This window comes from Setaria italica, chromosome IX, assembly GCF_000263155.2.
Source record: "Setaria italica strain Yugu1 chromosome IX, Setaria_italica_v2.0, whole genome shotgun sequence".
Taxonomy (NCBI): domain Eukaryota; kingdom Viridiplantae; phylum Streptophyta; class Magnoliopsida; order Poales; family Poaceae; genus Setaria; species Setaria italica.
The window spans coordinates 14,025,575-14,044,033 of NC_028458.1; the positions used below are offsets into that span (position 1 = coordinate 14,025,575).

Consider the following 18,459-nt stretch of genomic DNA (forward strand, 5'->3'; position numbering starts at 1 on the left):
CAGGAATCATCTTGGGAAAAAGACACAGACCACCGCTCCAGTCAGACTCAGACCACGGAATGGGAGAGGGAAGAACGCCGCTCTTGGGAAAAAGAATTGATTTCGTATGGCTAATCGTAGCTCGGAGCTTCAGCTTATAAGCCATCTGAAAAGTTGAAACAGCTGATTTATTGTGAGAGAAAAACACTATTTGGTGGTTGATAAGCCGACTGAATAAGCTGAAGCGAATAGACCCATAATCTATATTTTGAGCATATTTTGGAGATATTCTGATACCTTAACCTACATGCCTATTTTCATAGATATACTATATGTTTAAGAAGTTGACCACACACGTCCCACGGCATCATCTATTCCTGCCTGAAAGAAGTGTGATTAAAGCCATTCTGCATACGAGGGCCCAACCATGGTTGCTATAGAGTTCATAATTTGGGCAACATGATTACGAGATCAACAGTTCAAATCAAAAGCCATATCAAAAGGCAAGATGGTATAAGCCGATTTTTTAACGGTGAGTTTACACGTATACATGTGAATGCCTGCGTTTATAATATGTTTTACAAGTACCAATTCCTTACCTTTTAAAATCTTGTAGCCCTCAAGCACGACACCTGTGTTGTGGTGGGTCAGGTCCAAACTCGAGTGTTGAGATAACGCCGACAACAGCGGCCACCCGCTGCGGACCACGTTACTCGTTGAGAGTGCACATGGCTAGCCACACGACCGCAGCGAGGACATGTTATCCAGATTACCTTGGATTCTTTGAGATTATCCACGAGCTCACAAGGAAACTAAAGAAACAGTTTCCCTCAAAAAGCTAAAGAAACAGGCACACAGCGCTGAAGTCCGTGATCGGATACAAACGTTGCTTCAAACGATCGTCGAAGCAACCGTCCTTTCTTTGGACAATTAACACAGATGCATTGTACTGGAAGTTCTTTCAACAAATGAGTGGACTGAACTAATAGCAATTTCTATAAATCATTGAACGTACGGCACAAGTTCACGTGCTGCTCAGAAAGGCCACCTCTACGATGTGGCCAGTTTGGCAATTTCCACGCCCTAACTAGAGTCAAACCATTTGTGACTTGAGTGCCGTATGGCAGATTCTAATGATCGTACAGTTATAACTTAGTGATAAATTATATTACATAAACAGGTTATAATCATAACTAAGACTGTTCTGCAACTGTGCTGTGTTGATGTTTTTTTGACAACCACTAGTCTGCTAAGACTTAAAAAACTACATGCAGATAGTGAATCTACATTTCCACTTGAATGGTTATATGATTGCTGAAAAAGTGTGGCGAATTAAATGTTACGAATTGAATATGCACACTTGTGACTTATCTGAATCTCTGCTGGCGCAGGTAAGTGCAATTGTTCTATCTGGATACTTTCCGCTTCTGAACCTTGACATCTTGCAGCTTTAGTTTGAGCTTCATCATACCGGCTTGAACTTGCACTTCATTCTTAGACGAATCTATTTTGACTACAGTAGCTTGGTTCTTGAGCTTAGGAACATAAACTGAATCTCCAACTTCTGGAATTCTATCTTCTTCATCTAAGGATAAAAAGGAAGGAAAACTTGGCAGTTTAGCTTGTCTTCAGAATGTGCGAAGGTTAACACTAATACAAAAACAAAGGAGTTCCCATATAATCCTTACCGTCGGCTGCTGCACCCAAGTTGTTATCTGTATTCTGTGTCTTTCCAATGGCAGCAGTAGTTGATGGAATGGGATCCTTGACTCTCTCAGATTTGGCATTGTTCGCAGCCTTCTCTTCTTCTTTCACTCTTTCAGCTATTGCAGATTCCTGGAACTGCTGAAACTTCTTACGGATGATAGAACGGGCCATAACAGCGTACTCTGAAATTACTCTCACCCTCCGTTTTCTCTGAGCAGAAGTGTGGTCTACAATGTTCTTTTGTGCCAGTTCCAAGTTATTATGAAGCTCCTTGGACTGCCTGAGACAACATCAATAATGGACAGAAGATATCATTTGACTTGTCAAATTCCACCTCTGAAGAAGACAAGAGAGACAAGCAGCTTACACAGTAAGACATGACAAAAGGTATGGACTAAAGTTCAGTCAGAAGGCATAAATACAAAGTCAAAGAAGGGATTGAACAACATACACCCCTCGAAATTAGCTGTACTTGTTTTCATCAAAGAACGGTTGAGTGAAACATTACAGAAAGAAAAAAAAAGTATGGATGTGAGGCATGAATGTAGAACTTTGTTTTCATCAAAGGATGTGTGGCATGAAAAAAAAAGGAATCGCAGCATACTCAATGTAGAACTTTTGAATACACAAATCTATGTATAGAGAAGTTCTCACATAAGAAGATGTTGTGACTTCTGAAGATGTCGTTGATAGTCTTGTTTGAATCTTTCCATGTCCATTATCAACTGCAAAAGATGAATTTATAGTACTAAGATCATATCAACCTAGTTTGGATAATAATTCAATTACATGCCAGTTCTGAGGGCTAAGATCAATAAAGCTTCCTTTATCCAAAATAAAAATAAAAAATTCCGAGTGCAGAAAAGTGCCCAAGAAAATATACACAGGAACCCCCAAACATGAGAAAAATGCAGCAATAGAGATTCAAGGGGAAGCATTATTGGGCCTCCTGTTCCTTCAGGTAAGCATTGTGGAGAAACATGCTAGTATCTACTCCCTCCGTCCCAATTTATAGGTTGTTAGCTATGCACCTAGATATATGCTTATGTCTAGATACATAGTAAGTACTATGAATCTAGAAAAGCCAAAACGACCTATAATTTGAAACGGAGGGAGTACTATCTAAGAAAATCATAATTAACAAATCCGAATTGTTAATGCAAATAAAAGAGGATGGAAATTCAATACAACAAATAAATGATGATCCAGTTTTTAACTTACTGCATTTATCTCTGCACCAGCTGTTCCAAGTAAACACCTAGAGCTTTCTACTATATCCGGGGGCAAACCCAGCCTCTCAGCAATATTTATAGCATTTGAACGGCCTGCATGTGTAACAAAGCATGAGCACAAAAGAATTTCAAGAATAATGAAATAAGAGCATGTACTACGTGTTAGTGCAGATAAAAGGCAAAATACATTATTTTCCCCTGTATAAAACAAGGCATTCAGCTAGAGTCAAAATGCACATGAGGTGTCCATTAGTTCATTAGTGAAGATGAAGGTAAGATTGGAAGACTGATATGACATCATCAGCATAGTGCTGTTTCTAAGGCCTAAATTTTTGCATGTTATAGAAACAAATAAAAAACACAGGATTTAATGCAGATATCCTTAGTCTTGTGAAAAGTGCATAATACAAGCTGTGGAATTCCAGCATCGATGATATGACTGGCTGGAGGAGTCACCCTGTTTGAAAGAGGGGCTTCCATGCAGAAAGTCAACTTAAAGACGAAAGCCTTCTAGGTACTAAGGGCAGTGATAACTGAGACTCTGAGTGTCCAAGCAAATATGAATATAATGATTGGAAATGAACAGGGAAAGGGAAATATAAGGCAACCTGGTATTCCCCATAGTATCTTGAATGTGGGCTTTAGATTCTCTTCATCAAATTCCACGCATGCATTCTCAAATGAGTTATTGCTGAAAGTATTTACAACAATGAGTCATGTTTTTCCAAAACATCAATATTGTTCAATGTTCAGTATTTGCTAGGCAACAGCTAGTTTGTCTTTACTATTATTTTTTAAGAAAAAATTCCGTGAAGTATTCCATAAAATTATGCGAATCATTACTGGTTATGTAAGTTGGAGAGAAGAAACTATGAATGGTGTCAGCATCAAGGGATAAAGGTGCAATCTATATTACCTCACAAACAATAACTTGCACTAGACTTGTTGGTATTCACAACCATGTTCTTTCAGTTGTGAAAGTCATATTTTGGAAATAGGCATGATAAGACAATTGACAAAAGGAATGTCAGGTTTTAAAACAACAGAGGAATAGGTCAACAACAGCTTAGCAGAAAAAATATAATCCTGGCCAGTAACTAGTAAGCCAGTAGATCATTCAACCTGCATCCAAGTCTTCCCAAACCTTAGAAATAACTTGATCCACACACAAAGAAAAAAGTAACTCCAGAGAATAATTGATTAACTTAATTCAAGCATAAGGTCATTGTTACAATTTTATTCTACCGTAATACAAGATAATTTCGAGCTTGGAATGCCAGGAACCTGTATTTTAGTGTTTTAAGTTGTCCATGATGAGTTGTTGCTAGGGTCAGGAAGGAGCCAGCTTCAGCAAAAGATTCCAAAAGAGACATCCCCAAAGCTGCTCCTTCGAGTGGGTTTGTCCCAGCACCTACCTAATACAAGTCACCACAATTTTTCGAAGAGTTAAAGTTCAGAACGTGCTTGAATCACGAGACAGTCCTCCATCAACAAGAACATTCTAGTCACAACTTCAGCAGAAGATATCATTGAACAGCAATGCATTTTGAGAATCTTAGAATACAAACAATTGCCACATCTGACCAATGTTTCAAAAAGCGCTAGGCACTAGTGCCTTAGGCACTCCTAAGCGGTTATACTTTTTCCGCTCAGCTAGAGTAATGCTTTGTTAATTAGAGGAAATATGGTATACTGAAAAAAAGAATTTGGCATTATCATGCATCCATAAGTTCCATGACCATAATTCATCTCCCTTCATCTCAAATTTGTCCGACTCTTGTATATAGATCAAGACCTAAACCACTTTAGGCAGAAAATTTTCTAGGTGCCAGGCAAGGTGGTGCTGCTCCGCCTAGTGCCTAGGCATCACCTAGCTCCTTATGAAACAGAGCATCTGATGGACAAAAGGTGGCACCACCAGGGGCCTTACGATCATGAGTCCTCTGTCAGCAACAATTTTCTGGTTATGACATGAGCATAATTTAAACACCAATGGAATTTTAGAATCTTAGAACATAAACAATTTCTATGTGCAACGGATATTTGTCAGAATTCAGAAACATGCATTGTTTAATCATAACTTTCTGCATCATGAACATATGGGAATATGAACAGTTAGATAAAAGAGATAAGAATCACACACAAAGCATAATGAAAAACATAACCAGCAATTGAACCATGCTTACAAACATAGCCATGTAGGAATCAAGATGCATTCAACATTTATCAAGATAGTGGATAAACTGCTTACCTCATCCAGAAGGACCAAGGACTCTGAAGTTGACTCTGCGCGAATGGCCTAATAGAAAAGAAGGCTTGAATTTCATATTGATAGATAAGGATTCAGACAGATAGAAATAAAGCATAACCTTTTTTTGTCATGATACGTACATTCAGTAATGCAATCATTTAAGGAAGTTAGGGTCTAGAAATTAGAAAATGTAATGCTAAAACATACACCAATCTGCTTCAGATGCCCAGAAAATGTAGACAGTGACTGGGTTAAAGATTGCTCATCTCCAATGTCGGCATAAACAGCATTGAACCATGGAATTTTTACTGGCTCAGAAGCTAGAATGTATAGACCTGCAACAAAATGGATAATATCATGCAAGATATTCCAGCTGTGCACTCACTGAGAAGTGAGAGCAGTTGGAAATGTAGGTGAAAAGTACTTAATATCTTTGGTATCCTCTGCAAGAAAATGTGCAGTTGGTGACTACATCAATCATACCGAAATCACGAAACATTAGGAATAATCTGCAATGAGAAAATCTACAGAAGCCTGTATAAGTAGGCAACGTTAACAATCATAGCAGCGAAACAATATGCATGTTGTTACTCCATTACCTATCTTAGCCATCAATGATGCCAGGCCAACTGTCTTCAAGCTGATTGTTTTACCCCCTGTATTTGGGCCAGTTATGACCAAGACCGTAGTTTCTTCAGCAATCATAAAATCTACTGGTACTGGCTGGTCTTTCTCCAGCTGGGAAACCTGCAAATGGGCGCATAAATTATCCAATGAAACTAATAGCAATCATCATTCACACCAAACAAAAACTAACCCTAAGTTTCATAGAACTGAGGTCTGATGCCAGTTGATCTTCTGCAATATCTTGCCCGTATATCCTCCTCCTACGGATCTCCTACAGCATGGGAGTAAAATTACAATCACATAGCTATAATTGATAAACGGCAAATGAAACCGTTTTTATACTCAAAGAGTGTATTCAGAAATAAACAACTGTATCCCCACTTCCAACCAATATTCTTTTCTTAAGAAAAAATTAAGTAGAATAACTTGGAGCCAGATAAACTCACCGCTGTGGCACTAGCAACATCCCTTTTGGCACGATCGAGATTTTCCTGGTGCTGCTGGAGAAGTAGTGGATGGTATGCATTTGGCATGTACAGTTTCCATGCCTTCTTAGGGGGCTGTGCTGAGGAAGTTCCCTTGGCAGACCCACCTGTAGCACTAGTAACAGTTTCATTCTCAAAGTTTGGCAAATACAGGTCAGGAAATGTGCCATCATATGCTATACTGTATTTTGCGCGAGCTGTGACCTGAAAAGCAAACAGTGAACATGTTCAGTCAAAGAAACTGAGGAAAACATGTGTCAGAAATGCCATTCCACAGTTTCCAAAACTAAATAGTAACATCATTGCATATAGTGCAAAATCCGTGATTCTGACATTTCTAGTTTTCAGCATGTTATTTTCAAGAAAAGTATAATTGACTTGGTGCTGAAGACCCAGCTCTAAGGAGAGCAGGTTTCTACTTTTTAGACTCCATAGTAATTTAAATGATGAAGTTTGACAGTGTGTAATGCCAACTCTATCGTTTAGGTGAACTGTGAACTACATGACAGAAGATAATGGCACACAACTTTCTGCCAAACATCTTATCAAGCAATAGAGCACAGAGTGAAATGGTATGAATGCCATGTATATTCACTTAAATTCCAATGTGCATCAGTCTACATGCTTCTCATCGTGCTGCCTGGCTGTGAATTATAGCATGGGTTTGATAAGGATATTTCCATGATAGGAAGTAAGAAATGTAGCCCTTAGTTAAGAATAGGAATTATCAAAACCTTTCATTGGGTGCCTCTTAACCAATGCAAAAGAAATGGCACAGCAATCAGAACCAAAACAAATCAGTAATGTCCTATGGTGCAAATGGGTTGATGCTACCTCAATAGTACACAATTACAATAAAGAAAAAGTACAGAACTGCAGGAAATTATAACCTGTAAACATTTAAGTACAGCAATTTAAGCATAAAAACTTTATGTTCATATATATGTTGTTCATAGTCCTAGACGAGGTTTTTTAATATACCAGAAAATGAAGTATTGAGTTCCATAGAAAAAATTGCTTTAGAAGCAACTGCACCTTATCGAGTTTAATTGTTTCCTGCAGCAAACTCTGAATGCTATCAAGCTCGAGAAGGATCTGCAAATAAAAGATAGAAAGCAGACATAAGATAACAGCACATTACAAAATCAAATTGTCCGTCTTCTACAACCTTATCAGTAAGTTTTGATAAGACATCCAGTTCAGCTTTAGCCACTAGAGCTCTTGATTCCTGCAACTCATCGTTCAACGGAACAGCAGCAATTGGTTCTATCATACTTCCAGCATCTGATCCGCTACAGCACATATGGATCTTTATCAAAAATATAACCTTGAATTATCAAATCAAGCTAAAATTATAGACAGGTTTATTTCACACACTGGTCACAAATTGTCAACTAAATTGATGGGGCTTCAGACATGATTCTTCTGACCATAATGCCATGCATGCAAATGTTATTACTGAAAAGCAGACAAATATGTGCCAAATGACATAAAATTAAACCCAGTTTCTTTGAGGGCCCAGATGAAGTGAATAAAATTTAGTAAGTCCTTTTGTAAAACCTTTAAAAAAATCCAAATCTTATGGAATCAGTGACCATAAAGCAGGAGAATATATGAGTCTTATATCTTTTTTTTTCTCAAACGACGCAGGAGAACTACGTCATTTCATTAAGAGAGGAATTAAAGTACGTAAGATTAGGTTAAGCCCCCCAACCTTAGCACAGAATATAACCAAACACAAAACACACACCAACTAAACAACACTGAAACTAATACCAGAAAAGAAAAAGGAAGACTTGACCAGCACCTTATGGTGCATGGCACGGGCTTCTAAAATGGTTCAAGGAAATAGTCATTACTCTAGAACATACAAATGTAAAAAATGTTTGACACACCTGGAGAGCAGTAATCCATCAAAAGTCGAAGACTTATCCCCAGTTGTTCTAATACAACATCTTCCATTTACAATGCATACTTCCTAGAGAAAATTAACAGTTTTTAATTCATTGAGTATGATGTTTTCCTAGCAATAAGTGAGTTAAATGAAACAATACCGACAAGGAATCTTCATTATTAGCATTGCGCATCAACTTGTCCATAAGCTGATATAACTGCAAAAGTTAACAAGATGCAACTTTTAAGAATTAATCGACATCAACAGCATAGCTTGTAAAATGTTCCTTGTAGATGCAACTAGGGCAGAAATATGGACACTAAGCTAGAATGCCTTATTCAGTCCCGTAATATATAAAATAAAATCAAGCTTTTAGTTGGTACTGAAGAAATATAGCTTTTAGGCAATTCGGTCAGGAAAAAAATAGTCCAGGAAGGATAACTTATACTTCATGCAGCACACAGCTGGCAAATGAGTAAGGCATTGCTGAAATAATAAACAAAAAGGATATCCAGAACCACTGACCCTACTCTCTAGGAGCTGTACTCGCTCTCGGTGCCTCCTTAGCTCAGGGCTCTGGAAAAAAATATAGAATTTCTTCGAGTTAGAAAAGCATAGTCCAGAGGAGCTCAATCACCAAGGCCTTAAAAATGGTGCGTAAAAAGTAACAGTTAGGAACTTAGGAGAAGCTATAAGGAATCTAAGAAAAGAAAAGTATAAAGACAACGCGTATCAGTTACAGTGAACAAATATACTTAGCAGATGCCTAGACCAACTAATGACAATAATATACTAAATAAAGCCACTTCAGTTCAAAATAGTTGTATAATTATACTGCATCTTTTATACAGTGAAGGGTGAGTAAGCATGTATCAATGGCATCTTGATTAATGATAGGATGCAGCAGGACTTGATCACACAGAATTTTATGGCTGTCGTTTTCATGCTTACCCCTTTATTGATTTAATCAACAGAATTTTGTGGTATTATTTGTATAAGACATTCATGAGTTTGCAAATGAAATGCTTATTGAACTAGTATAACATCACTAGAAAAAGAAACAGAAGTAAAAATAAGGTGCAAGAACCAAACTGCAGTATCTTTTACAGAGCCGTCATCATCAACGATATCTTGTATGGATTTCACAAGTGACTTGTTAATGACAACTTCTAAAATCTGCAGCTCAGAACAAGAATTTTCAGCGTACGAATGGTTGAATAATATAGGTGATGGAAAGATGCAAGATAGCAAAAGGTGAGATGTGCTTACTGTTTCTGTAAGAGTTGTTAATCGACTACGCGAGCCTTCATCCAGCTTCCTCGCAGCTTTAATATTTACTTGCAAGGATTCAACAAACAGCATCAGGCTAGCAACTGCCACTGCTTCCAGGCCTTTTATCACGGCACCTCCAGAGACACAATGTATTGCTGATTCTATCTACATTTCAACAGAAAAACAAGATTCAATAGTGTACTCACACACTTCCATAACTGGCATTTTGTGCCTAAGAATGTAAAGCAAAATGAAGTGCGAAGAACAGTGCTACTAAAATTCCATCAAAAGCAATTAAGATCGAGACCACAAACAGATTCAGAAACCGGTGCATATATTATCCATGCATGATTTGGTACTAAACTTTACTTCATGTAGGAATATCGCAGTAACAGCACTATGCTAGTTTTTTTAAAGTAAGCATGGAGTGCATCATCTAATATGGTGACAAAACAACATGGAGTGAACTTATGTCTGAACACATAAGGCTACAGAACTTAGCTAGGACGAAGGCAGGCATGGAGAAATGGAACTTAGGGAACAATTTAATACTCCCTCCGTATCGAAATATTTGTAGTTGTTGACTTTTCCTTGCAACGTTTGACCATTCGTCTTATTCAAAATTTTGTTGCAAATATACGAAAAGATAAGTTATACTTAAAATATCTTTGATGATAAAGTAACTTACAAACAAAATAAATGATACTTACATAATTTTTTGAATAATACAAATGGTCAAACGTCGTAATAAAAAATCAACAGCGACAAATATTTTGATACAGAGGTAGCAGTTAGTTAGTTCCACTGATTGCTAACTTGCTAAGGTTCCTAAGATGGTTTAGAAGCTGTACGGAATTTCCATAGTCAACAAATTCCGTGATAATACACTGCCAAACCGCAAAAAGAATTCAAGCATCCTGAGCCCTTACCGCAATGGTATCCAGCCCCGAGAAATCCATCGCCCCACCAGCGTTATCAAGCAGCCACACGGCCACCTCCGTCTCCTGGAGCAGCCTCTGGCTTTGCTCATAGCTAACGTCCTCCACCTCCCACAGTTGTTTCTGCACCCACAAACCAAAACCACTCCACACCTGGCGTCAGAGACATACCCCTTCGGTAGTACGCCGGCAATGGGACATGGCATCCTAGGGTATCGGAGCGCGATACCTTTGTGGCGTCGCGTCCGTGGGCGGTTCCGGCGAAGGAGGCGACGGCGTCGCAGACCTTGCCCCATTCGAGGAGGCGGAGGCTGCGGGCGGACGGCGAGAGCGAGGAGGCAGCGCCGGCGGCGAGGGCGCGGAGACGGAGGCGGATGAGAGGGCGCGAGCGGAGTCGGACGGCGGGGGCGGGCGTGGGGAGGAGAGGTGAGGTGAGCACGGTGATGGAGAGGCGAACCATGAGGAGGACCAGGGCAGGAGGCTGCAAGTGATGGACCGATGGTGAATGGTGTGATTTGGGGAAGGAAGCCAAGCGAGCGGGAGGACGGAGTTGCCCGCCGTTTTTGGATAGAGCCGGGGCGGATGAACGAAAGGCGTTTCCGCCTTCGGAGTAGTAACCCCGGAATTCGCAATAAATGCCCATGGATCGAATGATGATGGGCCAAATTGAACCGTGATGCGAATATGGGCCAAACTGGGTCGGGCTGGCCACTAGTAAATGCAACTCCATCCTCTCCAAAAAAAATATATTAAGAGCAACTCCAGGTGGCCGGTCCTCTCAAAAAAAAAAAACTCCAGGTGGCCGGTAAACGGGTCCCACTCGCCATCTGTCGGTTCTCCTCTCAATCTTTGACTGGAGCCGACCGCAGGCCGCAGCAGCCCGCAGTGGTCCCCGTTTGTCTTCCTTCCCCCCCAACCATCGCGGCGACGCCGAGCGGCGAGAGCAACCATGGCCACGCCTCCGCCGCCGAAACGCCTTCACGGCCGCTCGCTGCTGGATCTGGAGGACGACCTCATTCCTGAGATCCTCCTCCGCCTCCCGCCGCACGACCCCGGGTGCCTCGTCCGCTGCTCGGCCGTCTGCAAGCCCTGGCGCCGCCTCCTCACCGACCACGCCTTCCTCCGCCGCTACCGCAAGTTCCACGGGGTGCCACCGATGCTGGGAGTCCTGTTCGATCTGGATCTCGATCTCCCCTGCAACTGCTTCGCCGCACGGTTCGTCCGCACCACCTCCTTCCGCCCCCGCGCCCTCGACCACGGCGGCTGCTACGTGCGCGACGCCCGCCACGGCCGCGTTCTCTTCAGCAGCGCCACCAACGAGAAGAATGAATATGACCTCTACGTATGGAACCCCATCACGGGTGAGAGGTGGGAGATGCTCCGGCCGGTGATCCCGGGGTGGCAGTGTGGAACGTGACGGTGCTCTGTGCCGCGGCCTCACGCGAAGGGGGCGGCGGGTGCGACCACCTCGACTGCCACAGCGGGCCTTTCCTCGTGGTATTCGTGGGCGGCGACGAAGATGGGAAGACTACGTGCGCCTATGTCTATTCGTCGGAGGCCGCAACCTGGAGCGACGCCGCCTACGTCAAGCACCCCAATGGCCTCCCCGACATGGACATGGAGCCCTGCACTGCACGCTCGTTGGGAACAGGAACTACGGCCTCGCTGCAGAGAGCAAGACCATCGTGGAGTACGACTTGGGCCGCCGGAAAATTGCGTTCATCGACCGGCCGTCACCGTACAAGGGCCGCGGTGTCCTCATGCCGGCAATGGGCGGCGGTCTGGGGTTCGCCGGCGTGGTCCAGAGAGACCGGTCCTGACAGAACTGCGGCATGGACGCAGAGCAGAGTCTTGGAACTCAACACAATGCCCGGCCGTGTCCCCTGGAGGGAACCAACTACGATTGGCTTCGCGGAGGGCCTCGGCATCATCTTCCTCAAGACAGATGATGGCGTCTTCGCCATTGACCTCAAGTCAGGCCGAATCAAGCAGATGTCCAGCAGAAGAAGCATCTACTGTGTCATTCCTTACATGGGCTTCTATACTCCAGGTAATTTCTATAGCTCTGTACAGCTTTCTTGCTTAGGCTTAGTTGTGATTTTCAGCAGGTTGTCACATAAAAATGTGGATGGCTGGATGCTCAAGAGAATAGAGTTTATGAACTTAGAGGATATTGCTACCTAATATGCTCTAGTTACGCCCTAAATAACTTTAAGTTGGGGTCAACTCAAGAACTTGAAACTTTGTTGTTAATCCATTTTTTCTGTACTCTCATGTATAGATAATCCAAACCACATGCCACAAAAGAACCTAGTGACATTAATTTTTGAAGTTGCGTGACTCATTTATGTAATTATGTCTGAATCTTGAGCTATGGCATGGTTATCTTTTCAGATCATGCTATGGGTTGCCAGCACCATGAGAACGCCGGGATCCATCCATCACGTGATGAACATTCTGTTGCTGGCTTATGGCAGACCTTGTTTCCAGTTGAGTAGTTTAAGCAAGAAAAGATCTGGTGAGCTGGTGATCATTGGTGAAATACAGAAATAGTCGTCCTGTTGAATTCTTATGGATCATAGCCTGAAATCTGTGTCAAGTTAGCATTTCCATTTTTTAACAGATTTTATTTTTCATGCTTGGAAAGGCATTCTGGAAAGATAGATGAATCCGGTCCTTTTCCCTGAAATTATCTGAACGTCTGTGGTTTAGCTTTATGATACAACTCCATGTATGAGGTTTTCCCCTGATATGCTTGTACGAGCTTTCTGATGTTTCGTGAGCAGTGAGCACACAACTTGTATCTGCGTTTATCAACAAATTGTCTAGCGCACAGCGCACGCTGCAAGTTACTTCCTAAAACTTATACTTCTATATCCTCAAGACGTTATCCTCCCCTTTTTTTCGGAAGACATATTTTGCCTCCCCTACTCATCCACATACATCATCACATATATATTTTAGACTCGGTTGGTCATTTCTGATGCTGAGTCTTCTTCCCCATGTATGTTGCTGGAAAACACATTGCTGCCAAAAACAAAACATGCATTCCTGGTGAAATGTAAGCTGCTGGCATGACCTTTAATTCTGAATTCAAAAGGTGAGGAAAAGATGCATACATCCTACTGAAATAAGCCAGTTTGGTTTCAGACATACAGATCAATTTGGATATATAGGACATTCCAGCTGAAAACAAACTCCATAGATGCTTTACGTTCACACATTCTCCCTCTGTTCATTTATATATGACGTTGATCAGCTTAATTTTGAGCAAGCCGGCGTCATATATAAACGAACGGAGGTAGCATGAAGCTGATATAGAATCATACTCATGTACAATGAGCATACCGTACTGTTACAACAAGTGCGACTTAGGATGGCACAAACTGGGTGTAATATGTGGCTCGAATTAGGATGGCTCAAACTGGGGTGTGTGATTTTAGTACCCACATAGATTCATTTGAATCTGTCGGTAGGCACAAACCACCCAAATCCTCACGACGGCACGCGCTGAGGCGGCAGGTTTTTCGAACTGATCGAACGGTCGAACCCCCTCAAGTACCCAGCAGCGATGCGATTGCCTTCGTCGTCGTCCTCTCGCGCCTGCGCCTGCGAGCGTTGCTGCCCCCAACCGACGCCGCGAGAGCAAGCATGACCTCGCCTCCGCGCCTTCCACCGCCACGCCTCCGCAGCTCGCCGCCGGAGCTGGACGGCGACGTCATCGCCGAGATCCTCCTCCGCCTCCCGCCGTACAAGCCCGAGCTCCTCATCCGCTGCTCGTCCGTCTGCAAATCCTGGCGCCGCCTCCTCACCGACCCCGCCTTCCTCCGCCGCTACCGCGTGTTCCACGGGGCGCCTCCTCCCATGCTTGGCGTCCTCTTCAACCTGGACCTCCACCGGAACTGGAGGCGCATCGTCGCGCGGTTCGTCCACCGGGCCTCCTCCTTCCGCCCCCGCGCCCTCGAGCACGACGGCTGCTGCGTGCGCGACGCCCGCCACGGCCGCGTCCTCTTCCGCAACCCAGCATACGAGGAGAACGACCTCTTCGTATGGAACCCCATCACGGATGAGCGGTGGGAGCTGCCCCTGCCGGTGTCGGTGCTCTCGTACGCGGCCTGGAACGTGACGGTGCTCTGCGCCGCGGCCGTGCGCGAAGGCGGCGGCGACTGCGACCACCTCGACTGCCACGGCGGGCCATTCCTCGTGACATTCGTGGGCACCGACGACGACGGGGTCACGTGCGGCCGCGTCTACTCGTCGGAGACCGCCGCCTGGAGCGACGCGGCCTACGCTGAGCATCCCGACGACCTCGCCGACATGGACACGAGGCCCTGCGCGCTCGTGGGGAACAGAGTCTACTGCCTCGCTGCAGGCAGTATGACGATCGTGGAGTACGATTTGGACCGCCGGAAACTCGCGTTCATCGACCCGCCCTCAGCGTATGAGGGTCACGGTGTGCTCATGCCGGCGATGGGCGGAGGAGGTCTGGGGTTCGCCGGCGTGCGGGGCTCCTGCCTCTACCTTTGGTCGAGAGAGGCTGGTCCAGACACAACCCCGGCATGGACGCAGAGCAGAGCATTGGAACTCAACACACTGCCTGGTGGGACCTCCTTGAACGAACCTACTACGGTTGGATTCGCCGAGGGCCTCGGCGTCATCTTCGTCAGGACAGATGCTGGCGTCTTCAGGATTAAGCTCAAGTCAGGCCGAGCAAAGAAGATGTCAAGCAGAAGCAGCATCGACGCTGTCATTCCTTACATGAGCTTCTACACTCCAGGTGATTTTTAGTAACCCTGCGCGGTGTTCTTTGCTTTAGTTGTGATTTCAGCAGTTTGTCGCATAAAAATGTGGATGGATTGATGCGCAAGGGGATCGAGTTTATGAACTTAGCGATATTTTTGCTGTCTAATATGCTCTAAGTCAATCCCTGACTGTTTTTTGTTGGGTCCAACTCGAATGTTAATTCTTGGAAGTGGCTAGATACAGTATCCTGTACCAAAAAACCCAGTGACATTAATTTTTGAAATGCCGTGAGTCATCTGTCTGAATCTTGAGCTATGGCATGATTACAACTTACAAGGTTTATCAATTGCATCTTTTCAGATCATGCTACGGGCTGATCACCAGCGCCATGAGAACACCGGAATCCATCTGTCTTTGGCTCATGGCAGATCTGATGCTTTAAATGCTTTGTTTTCAGTTGAGCAGTTTAAGCAAGAAACTTGTCGGTGAATGGATGGATCATGGCCTGAAATCTGTGTCAGGTTGACATTTCCGATGTTTTCCCCTTAGATGGGACCTGTTCGCTTCAGCTTATTTAGCTGGCTTATCAGCCACCAAACAGTGTTTTCCTCTCACAACAAATCAGCCGTTTTAGCTTTTCAGCCGGCTTATAAGCTGAAGCGAATAGGCCCATGTTCTTTTCATGCCTGGCATGGCAACCTGTAATTGATAGATAAATCTGTTCCTTTTTCCTGATAACTGAACATCTGTGGTTTAGCTTCAGTAATCAGCTTCATGATTGTTATGTGAATGTGTAGTCATCGTGGCTTGAGTGACGTTTTCTGAAACATGTCCCGTATCTTTGGACTTATTTTCTGATGCTGAATCCTGCCATTTTCTTTTGACTCATCTGCTGGAACATACACTGCATGCACACAAATATATCGTTGGAATGCTCTTTGGTTAAGAAAGCCAGCAAAATGAATTCTGGAGCACGCATGCTGCTGAAATACGACAGTTTGATCACACTGCTACTGAAGCAAGGACGGGACATTGCATCTGAATGAAAACCAATTCACATACACGAAAGCCTCAGGCAATTGTTCGCACGCGTATGAAACTGAAGCAACACACTCAGCCAGTTGCGGTAGAACTGATTCACGTATTTGACCAGCAATCAAACTGATATCGTTTACTCACGTCATAGAGAAAACGATATGCAGAAGGGTGCATCCTACAGTACTGAATAAAACACACTGCTTTCAGAATCCTGAACCTGAAATTCTCAGGCTAACCGACAAGAGGATTGTACTATGCTGAAAAAAAAGTCAATTTCTACTAGGGCAAATTGCATATAAGTTGCCACTAGTTTGACCAGGAATTTGTATTTGCCATTAAAAATCCCTAATTGCAAAATTGCCATTGGAATTCCCTTACAGTAGATCCTTTTGCCATCCCTTTAAGGTTCTGTTGGATAATTTATCAATTGGGTGCAAAACACAAATCAGAATATATATTTGAAAAAGACCATGTGGATGAGGAACCATTTAGTTCACCCTGCCAAAAAGTGTTGATCCAATAAACAAACACGCAAGAGGCGCCAAATCAAACAATGTCGTTGATCCATCTATAATGGAGTTTGGGAATGGGCAAGAAGAATTTGGATGGGCCAACTTGTCGCGACAAAGCCCCCGAATTTGAATGGGCTAAATTGGGCCGTGAACTCGTGATCAAGGCCCCACGTGGTACCAATCCTCCCATTTGTCCTCACTCCTCCAGTCCTCCTCGTCCTCTCCCCTGCGAGCGCCGCTGCCCCCGAACCATCGCCGCCAGAGCAAGCATGGCCACGCCGCCGCCACGCCACCGCCGGCCTACGCCGGAGCTGTTCGACGAACTCATCGAGGAGATCCTCATCCGCCTCGCGCCGTACAAGCCCGAGCTCCTCATCCGGTGCTCGGCCGTCTGCAAACCTTGGCGCCGCCTCCTCACCGGACCCGCCTTCCTCCGCCGCTACCGCGTGTTCCACGGGGCGCCTCCCATGCCGGGCTTCCTCATCAACGTGGAACTCCCCGACTACAGCGTCTTCGCCCGGTTCGTCCTCGCCACCTCCTTCCGCCCGCTCACCACCGACCACGACGACTGGTGCGCGCACGACTCCCGGCACGGCCGCGTCCTCTTCCATGACCCCAGATCCCCGCATCCTGAGTTTCCTGATCCGGAGATACTCGTCTGGGACCCCGTCACGGGCGCGCGGTGGGAGCTGCCCCTGCCGCCGGTCCCTTGCTGTTACTCGGTCACGGCGGTGCTCTGCGCCGCGGCCGCGCGCGAAGGGGGCGGCGACTGCGACCACCTCGACTGCCACGGCGGGCCCTTCCTCGTGGCGTTCCTGGGAACCACCCTCGGCGGGCTCACGTTCGTCTGCGTCTACTCCTCGGAGGCGGCGGCCTGGGGCGACGCGATCTACGCCGAGGGCGAGCACCCCGATGCTCTCGACGACATGGACATGAGGCCCAGCGCGCTTGTGAGCAACACAATCTACTTCATCTCTTCGCAGAGCAAGGCAATTGTGGGGTACGACCTGGGCCGCCGGCAGCTCGGGTTCATCGACCCTCCCTTCGCGGCCGAGGGCTACGCTTTCCTCATGCCGCTGGTAGGCGGTGGGCTGGGGTTCGCTGGCGTGAGTGGGACCTGCCTGTACCTGTGGTCGAGGGAGGCAGGTCCCGACGGAACCGCGGCATGGACGCGACGCAGAGCCATCGAGCTCGACGCACGGCCCACTGGTGGGCTGGCTGGCTTCGCGGAGGGCCTCGGCATCATCTTCGTTAGGACACGTGCTGGGGTCTTCGCGATTGCCCTCAAGTCAGGCCGTGTCACGAAGGTGTCCATCAGGAAAAATGTCGACACCGTCATTCCTTACAGGAGCTTCTACACTCCAGGAAATCTCTAGTGCAAGCTCTGTACAGCTCATATGCTCATGCCTAGTTCTGAATTCGGATTTTGGAGTCAGGCTGCAAGTCCTGTTTAAGTTTGCGCATAATACCTATGCACAAGGGAACCGAGTTATGAGATTTTAGGATATTCCAATCTGATATGCACTATTAACTGATTTTGTTGCATTCAGTTAGGGAATGTTAACTCTTGAATTTGGTTCAGTACAATTCAGAACCTTTGATGATCCATTCTTTTTTTCTGTCATCTGTTTTGTGGCCAATCCAAAGAACACATCCCAAATGAATTCACCCATTTGACGTTTGAAATGTCATGACTCATATGCCTTTTGAATTGTCTCATTGCAGATTATTCTACGGGAATGGGATTATCACCAATTCACCGATACTATGAGAGCACCAGG

General features: G+C 44.8%; 3 protein-coding genes and 1 pseudogene across 9 annotated transcripts; 3 read left to right on the plus strand and 1 right to left on the minus strand.

Annotated features, from left to right (window-relative positions):
- Positions 1–952: 952 nt before the first annotated feature.
- On the minus strand, positions 953–10,964 carry LOC101779329 (endonuclease MutS2). 7 transcript variants are annotated; one of them, XM_004982590.3, is made up of 20 exons: positions 10,615–10,958; positions 10,377–10,508; positions 9,445–9,612; positions 9,268–9,351; positions 8,701–8,751; positions 8,336–8,392; positions 8,177–8,259; positions 7,450–7,573; positions 7,317–7,376; positions 6,243–6,485; positions 5,987–6,067; positions 5,769–5,916; positions 5,377–5,504; positions 5,170–5,217; positions 4,203–4,333; positions 3,527–3,609; positions 2,908–3,011; positions 2,341–2,411; positions 1,668–1,966; positions 953–1,564 (listed from the first exon to the last, which is right to left on the minus strand). In XM_004982590.3, the coding sequence occupies exons 1-20, from the start codon at positions 10,843–10,845 to the stop codon at positions 1,386–1,388; spliced, it is 2,505 nt and encodes an 834-aa protein (XP_004982647.2). In that variant the 5' UTR covers positions 10,846–10,958; the 3' UTR covers positions 953–1,385. The 7 variants fall into 7 exon arrangements, with proteins under 7 accessions (XP_004982647.2, XP_022678833.1, XP_022678835.1 ...); XM_012842992.3 differs by lacking the exon at positions 953–1,564 and having other exon boundaries at positions 1,770–1,962; positions 10,615–10,962; XM_022823098.1 differs by lacking the exons at positions 9,445–9,612; positions 10,377–10,508; positions 10,615–10,958 and having other exon boundaries at positions 9,267–9,351.
- A 324-nt stretch (positions 10,965–11,288) lies between these two features.
- On the plus strand, positions 11,289–13,170 carry LOC101755551 (annotated as a pseudogene).
- Positions 13,171–14,036: 866 nt separating this feature from the next.
- On the plus strand, positions 14,037–15,173 carry LOC101755958. The gene has a single exon (XM_004986383.1). It carries the CDS (start codon positions 14,037–14,039, stop codon positions 15,171–15,173), a length of 1,137 nt encoding a protein of 378 aa, XP_004986440.1.
- Positions 15,174–16,605: 1,432 nt separating this feature from the next.
- Positions 16,606–18,292, plus strand: LOC101780265. Its single transcript, XM_004982593.2, has one exon. The coding sequence runs from the start codon at positions 16,753–16,755 to the stop codon at positions 18,052–18,054; it is 1,302 nt and encodes a 433-aa protein (XP_004982650.1). The 5' UTR covers positions 16,606–16,752; the 3' UTR covers positions 18,055–18,292.
- Positions 18,293–18,459: the final 167 nt, after the last annotated feature.